Source organism: Benincasa hispida, chromosome 7 (assembly GCF_027475165.1).
Source record: "Benincasa hispida cultivar pf3 chromosome 7, pf3_genome.v1.1, whole genome shotgun sequence".
NCBI classification, from domain to species: Eukaryota; Viridiplantae; Streptophyta; class Magnoliopsida; order Cucurbitales; family Cucurbitaceae; genus Benincasa; species Benincasa hispida.
The window spans coordinates 27,681,681-27,688,994 of record NC_143484.1 but is presented as its reverse complement, the minus strand read 5'-3'; the positions used below and the strand labels follow the sequence as shown (position 1 = coordinate 27,688,994).

General features: G+C 30.5%; 1 protein-coding gene and 1 long non-coding RNA gene across 2 annotated transcripts; one reads left to right on the top strand and one right to left on the bottom strand.

Moving 5' to 3' along the window:
• Positions 1-1,673: 1,673 nt before the first annotated feature.
• LOC120080937 (loganic acid O-methyltransferase) lies at positions 1,674-4,778 on the bottom strand. The gene is made up of 3 exons (XM_039035623.2): positions 4,573-4,778; positions 3,761-4,438; positions 1,674-2,185 (listed from the first exon to the last, which is right to left on the bottom strand). Exons 1-3 carry the CDS (start codon positions 4,708-4,710, stop codon positions 1,826-1,828), a joined length of 1,176 nt encoding a protein of 391 aa, XP_038891551.1. The 5' UTR covers positions 4,711-4,778; the 3' UTR covers positions 1,674-1,825.
• On the top strand, positions 4,229-6,555 carry LOC120080938 (uncharacterized). The gene is made up of 2 exons (XR_005482686.2): positions 4,229-4,369; positions 6,068-6,555. It is a non-coding gene; the product is annotated as an uncharacterized LOC120080938 (long non-coding RNA).
• The last annotated feature ends 759 nt before the right edge of the window (positions 6,556-7,314 follow it).

The window sequence follows — 7,314 nt, the reverse complement described above, 5'->3', positions numbered from 1 at the left end:
GTCTTGGTAGTTAACGAATAGTAATTAATTCAGTTTAAAGAGTTTAACCAATTAATTGCAAGTCGTTGGAGCTCATAATCTATAGGTCCATAATGTCCCTCTACTAGCTCGTAATTTAGATTAGTAAATTGAGTAATCTTGATAAGATTTGAAATTAGGGTTTAGAATTTGAAATGTTCAAATTCAATTAGGGTTTCTATTTATTGTATTCGATAAAATTAAAATGAAATTTTATCGGAATTAAACGAAATTAGAGAAACGATTAATGTTTAAAATATGATTTAAATATTAATTTCATTTTGATGGAATTGTTTTTTATTAATTTAATATCATATATTAAATTAATAAATTTAATTAAAAGGTTTAATTAATTAGTTTTATTTAAAAATTAATTAGTTGAATTAATTTTATAAAACTAATAAATAAAATTAAATAAGTTTAATTTAAAAATGATTTTGGAAATCATTTTTTGGGAAAAAAAAACATTTTGAAAATCAAAGTGGAGATTTCAAAAGTTGGAAATCTCCACTATAATTTATACCACCTTATTCACAACTTCATTTTCTCCATAAAGTATGAGCTGCCCTTCATGTAAGCCATGAATTTGCATGGTGAAAGCTCTATAATTTTGAAGTGTTGAGTTGAATATTGGATTCATGCTTACAAGAACTTAAAAAGGAACTCTGCAGAAACCTCCAAACCTTCTTCAAATCTCATATACATCCAGCTCAATTTAGTGTTTCCACCACACAATCCTTGCAAGAAAATAGTATAGAAGACCTTGGTTGTAATCTACTTGAAGATTGAAGTCCATTCACGTGGAACTCAACTGGACTTGAAAATGATACTGTAAAGGTATTGTGCTCAGCAAACCCTTTTCTATAACTGTTACTTTGAAGCATGTTTTACACTCAAATTAAGTATGATTAGAGTGCTTATTGATTCTGTTTTTCCTCCACTACACGTTAATATACTCTAACATCATCATCCCTGTGGTTATCAGTATACTTAGTTAGAATCACATCAACATTGCTTATGATTCACACTTCACTACAAGAGGTTATTGAAACATTCAACAAGTCACGTTACTAGATCCATGTGTTTGACCTTGGACTTACCAGGAAACCTTGTTTGGATTTATACTTGGGTTCAAAAAAGGAAAACTTGCGCTACGTCATTATGTTCATTACATACTTCATCTAGGCACGGCTTAAGGCTAAAGATTATATATACACATACACAATACACATCGAACAAGTTTTTGGCATCGCTTTCAAGAGGCGTTTACTTTTTTGTAATCGAATCTTGCATAAAAAGATATCAAAATTTATAAATTTTAGGATATTGTTCTCTTGTAAACATGTGATCACGTAGGTTGAATTATTTTTATGAATTCATCTCAAGTTAACGCATTTTCTTCTTACTTTTCTTAATTATTTTAAATAAAAGGCTACAATAACTTGTATTTCTACAAGTTATCACAAGTTATCATTAGTCCTTTTCTTTAAGTCCATCTCACCCTCTTAACCCAATTTCTTATATGTTTAATATCTTTTCTTTGGCCCGGTAGCTTCTTCTTCTTTGCTATGTCACTTCTATCATTTAGTCCAAAAATCAATCATAGCGAGGTTCATGTTTAAATAGATAAGAAAAAGACATGTAAAATAAAACTATGAAAGAAAAAGTTACAATACCCTTTATTCCAAATGCACCATACAGTTCCAAGAAGCGCAATCAAGGTTTTATATACACAACACAATGTATTTATTGATCACATCATAAACAAAGGGGACGTTGAAACTATAGATTCTCTCAACCCATTTCTTTAGTTTAGAAAAGCATCTTCTTTGCGCTTCAAAACAGCAAATAGTTGGACCTTTTCATGAAGCTTTTCATTGATCTCCTCAGGGTAATTTGAAAGTTTTCTTATCACTCTTTCAAACATTTCATCCATTAATTCCTTCTTTTTGAAGTGTTCGATGAAGGTTCCTTCCATTGCAGCTCTTACATGATTGATCCACACTCGAATGTCTATGTTTTCTTTCACCCACGTCGCTGACTCTGTTAGCTCGATTCTCTCAATACTAAAATGCCCATTTTTTTCTATCAATTTTCTCATCTCTTTTGGGCATGTGATGTACATTGGTAAGTTGAATGAGTCCACTTCATCTTCGTTAAGAAGCCCCTAAGACCAAAAAATACAAAAATGATTATATCTAAAGTCTATAAGCAATAGCCTGTTGTGAAAATAATATAACTTGTAAAAAATTGAGTTCAACAATACATGGATTGGAGAATTCAAATCTATGACTTTTTAATTTGGTCAATACCAAATGATATGATATCAAAGATGTTTACATACAAAATGCTATATATTTGATACCAAAAACGTTCGAATACCCAGTAGTATCAAAACCCTAGTGAATTGGAATAAGAAACTATTTGCGTACGTCATGAAATCTTAGAAGCCACAAACATGATAACCCTTAAGCTTTCAATCAATTTTAACCCTAAAGTTTAGATTATGTGTGCGCTTACGTGTGTGTGATGATTAATATGTTCCTTAACAAGGTTAGTAAGATATTTTATAATTTATCTGATTAAGCTTTTGGGTTAATTGAATATAATCTAATGATTAATCTGGTTAAGCTTTTTATTTATTGAATATAATTTTATATAATATTAAAAAAAAAATCTTTCAGTTCTAAGCCTCCAAACCGTTTTATAAGGCAATGTGAACAGAAACTGCATACTTTAGGGCTAATTGACATATACTTATTTTTTTAAGGTGTTCAAATCCTCACATTTCCTATTTATTGTACTAAAAGTGGTTTTTGTTGTGTTTTGTTGTTTTTTTTTTTATAATTATTTTTAAAGGTTGATTAAGCTTCAAATCTAATAATAAAAGGTAATAAAAATAAATTAATAAAAAAATGACAACCTAAGTACATAATTTCATTCTTAATATCTATGTCATTTATTGTGTGAGTTAGAAGAGATATTTCATGTTTTAGAAAACAGAGAATAACTTTAGTACATGGGCACAATTTTAAGAGTAGTTATAAAAAAAAAAAGCTAATTCTAAAAACAATAATTAATAATAAATTAATGATAAACTCTAATGAAAACATATCCCAAAGTTAAGAGGTAATGTGTATAATTTAGGAGGAAATATTTTTTACTCTAAACTTGAGCAATTATATTAATTTCATCCCTAATCTTTTGATTTCATCAACTTAAAAATAAATTATTCAATTATTTATACATATATTGATTTTACTTTTATTTATTTTAATTATTTTTTGAATAATTTATTCTTCAATAATTCTTAAAAATAATTTCTTAGTATTTTAAAAAGAAAAATTTTATTATATAAGTTGAAATTGAATGACTAATCTTAATTCAATATAAGAAAATAATTATATCAAGTTTTTACATATTTATATCTTACTTCTTTTTAGGAAAAAATTTTAAATAAATAACCCGAATAACCCGAACCAATCCCACCCAAATATTTAATCGTTGAATTAGACTGGGTTCATTCTTTAATAAGAATTATTTGAATTGAAGAAATTTACCATTGAACATTGGGTTGAATGTCTTTTTAAACTCAACCGACATTTTGTATGAGTTGGGTTTAAAACGACTTCAATCCAACCGAACCGATAAATAACCCTAAATCTTACCATGTAAAATAATTACCGTGGTTTTTTTTCCAAATAATTTAAGTGGAAATAGAGAGAAAATGGTGAATATATACCTCTTTGGCCATGTCGATGAGAGCAAAAGCCAAATTATCATAAAGAATCCGGAAAGGAAGTTGAGAAGGAGAAACGCCGTCGCAAACCCCTAAACAAATCATCACCATAATTCCTCCACCAACCATTTCTTCAGCCCTAGCTTCCAAAAACCTCTCCATATCCGCCGCAAATCCACCCGCATAAGCCTCCACCACTTCCTCCGCCGCCCCTATATAGTGAATCCTCCCTCTGTTCCACGCCGCCGATCTCTTATCCCTCACCTCCGCCGGCACCGCCGACAGCCAGTGGATCGAGTACGCTGTGTGAACGAAGTGGATAGAAGAGTCCGGGAAGAGGCGGCCGTAGAAGGATCCAGGCGCGGCGGCGGCGAAATAGTCTCGTTGTTGTGGCAGAGAAAGGAACAGGGTGTTGAAATCGTTGGTGATTTGGTCGTTGAAGAAGACTTGGAAATTGGGGGAAAGTTTAGGGGAATTAGGACAAGGAGATTTGAGATTTGATTTCATGGCGTCGATTATGTATTGCATTGTCCAGAAGGTGTTTGGTCCTGTTGCGCATCCTAAATCGGCAAGACGAATCGTGTTCGACGATGAAGAAGAAGAAGAAATTAGGTTTGTTGTGCTGAATTTTTCTTTGATTTCTTCTTCGATTTTGATCCTCACTATGTCTACAGATGATTTCTGCAAAAGAAACAATGATGAAAAATTGTCCGAACAGTACCCTCAAGTTTGTACTTTTCATTCAAAATTGTAAAGATTTAACTTAAATAAATATAAGATTTTGAAAAGAAAAAAAAATGATAAAAGAGAAGAACCTGATAATAGGAGTTTTTGGAGTAGCTATGGGAACCATGGCCTCCATTTGCAGGGCAGGAATCAATAGAAGCTCCTTTCATAGCTCCACCATGATCATTTTGGCCATCACTTTCCCATTTTATAGAACTTCTAATCATCCTTTTATGAAAAAGAAAGGTCTTTAAATAATATAGTTTGATAGGGAGAGAATATATATATATACAATACACATATGGTCCATATTAATTTTTTACGAATATATGTTATAAGCTAAATTATGGAAAAAAAAAAAAAATATATATATATATGTCTTTTTCAATAGTACCTCACCTTGAAAAAAATATTTCAAAACTATTTTTTAATGCAAATTCATTAGTTAGATGGAAATGGAGGTCTTGAAGAGGTATGGTGGTGACAGGAATAACAATCGATACCCAAAGAGCGCCACACCATTCTAAGTTACTGCCACATTTAGTTCTAGCCTTCATTTTTCATCAAGATTTTACTTAGAGGTAGTTTTGAAACATTTATAGATGATTTGGGGTAATAATTGCAACTTTTGAAACAGAAGACAAAATTAGCTTAAAATATATTGTAGGTGAATTTAATGAAAAACAAAAACTTATTCTATGTTTTCATTGAGTTCTTACCAAATGTGTTTGATAACAAATTTAGAATATGTAAGGCATAGAAAACATAGGTTTTGAAACATTTTCAAAGTGCAAGTTAAACATTTTTTATCAAAAAGAGTCTAAATAAAAATGATTTTTTAAAAAAAAATACTTTTAAACAGACCATTAGACTTAAGATGACACATTTTCTCTAATTTATGGCATAGAAAGGAGCTAAAATATAGACTTAAGATGACATATTTTTTCTGATTGATCCCTAAGGAACACCCCACCTGAGCTTTCTAGTCCAGTGAAACTCGAAAAATATCTCATAAAGTATTACTATAAATTAATACATAATAGGTACGTCAATGATATTTTCTAACTATCATAAGCAATATCTTAGTTTATGTATTAATTTGTATCGATTGTTGACTATCTCATAAAGTAGTTTAAATTTATGAGACCGGTGCATCCATAATTTTCTTTTTAAGTCGACTAATTGAAAACTAGTACAACTAATGTTGGTGGGAAGGAAATGCCTCTATTTTTTTAGTACAACAATCCTGATGCCCATTATCGTTAAGGTAATTGTTACCATTGAATTCAAATATTAGTTTAAGAGACTTATTTGATTCCCACGGAGATGACCAGGTCCTGCTAGAGCTACAAGCCCAAGCCTGTAAGGGCTCGAAAATATATTTTGATTGGGTATAACCAAACCCAGTTCATATACCAAAAGAAAAAAATTTCTGCTTGTGAGTTTTTAATAAATGAGACTGATATAAGTATTGGAAAAAATGATTACAAATTATTATAATTAATTAGTAATGTGTTATTTTTCATGTTGTGTTTGTGCATATAGTTGATTCTAACATATCCTTGTGTTTTGGATTTGGAGCAGACCATCTGATCGGTACTTTAGACATGCAACTTAAGAAGGTTGAGGCAGGGGTTGTGTGCCCTTGCAACTATTCCATTAGGATCAAAAGTAGTAAACTTGTGAGAGCTTAGAGGAAGGGAGATTGATGACTCAAGTACGTCGACAATAGATTCTTTAAAAGTAGGAATTGTAGTTTTCAAAGTTGCTTGAGCAGATACTGAATCAAGCATGATTCTAGAAGTTCCCATGAGCGTGGATGGAGAAAAAATGACAAACAAGAAGAAAAATGTGAAGAATACAGTATCATGTTGAAGTACCATTGAACAGAAATGAAAAATAGGAATGCAAAATAATAAGTGAAGGTTAGTTCAAAGTTTTTTAGATTTTTGGTGTTTAAGGGATGTGTTATAGTGTTGTGGGGAGGGATTTAAATAGATAGTAGAGAGAGAGGATGGTATAAACATAAAAATATATAAAGTCCATATTAGTTTATTTACTAATATAGAGAATAGACTAAATTATGAAAGAAAAAAATAACTTGCGATAGTATTCCTACTTTTCATAAATATTTCAAAGCTACTTTTTAGTACAAATTCATTAGTTGGATGGAAATTGAGATCTTAAACAGGTATAGTCGTGATCGGAATGATAAGTGAAACCCAAATAACGTCACACGGTTCGAAGTCATCGCCACATTCATTTCTAGACCATTTTTCATCAAGATTCTTACTCTGAGGTAGTTTTGAAATATTTATGAATTATTAAGGGTAATAATTGCAACTTTTGAAACAAAAGACAAAAAAATCTTTTATTGGTTTTAAATTTAGCACCTACTTTGTTCTGTATTTCGAGTTTTCTTCTCTTATAGGACCATTTTCTTTTTTTGAATTCTATCCACTCATTAAAATTTTTATATTATGTAATGTAAGTTGATTGATTGTTGTGTGCACGAAAGTATGAAATGAAAATAGAGATATGATAGAGATGACCATCACATTAGACTACGATAAAGATGATCATCCCTAACGCAATACTATATAAAAGCAGAAGGTCAGATTTCATATAATTGTATGCTTGGATCATTAATCATAAAGGCACCTGTAAAAGGAAGTAACAAACCCTAAAAAAAAAATGTGTATTTTTGTTAGTGATCTATAAACATAAAATTGAAAAGGGGGAATTTAATGAAAAACAAAATTTTATTCTATGTTTTCACTCAGTTCTTACACCATGTGTTTGATGGCAAATACGGAATATGTAAGACACTA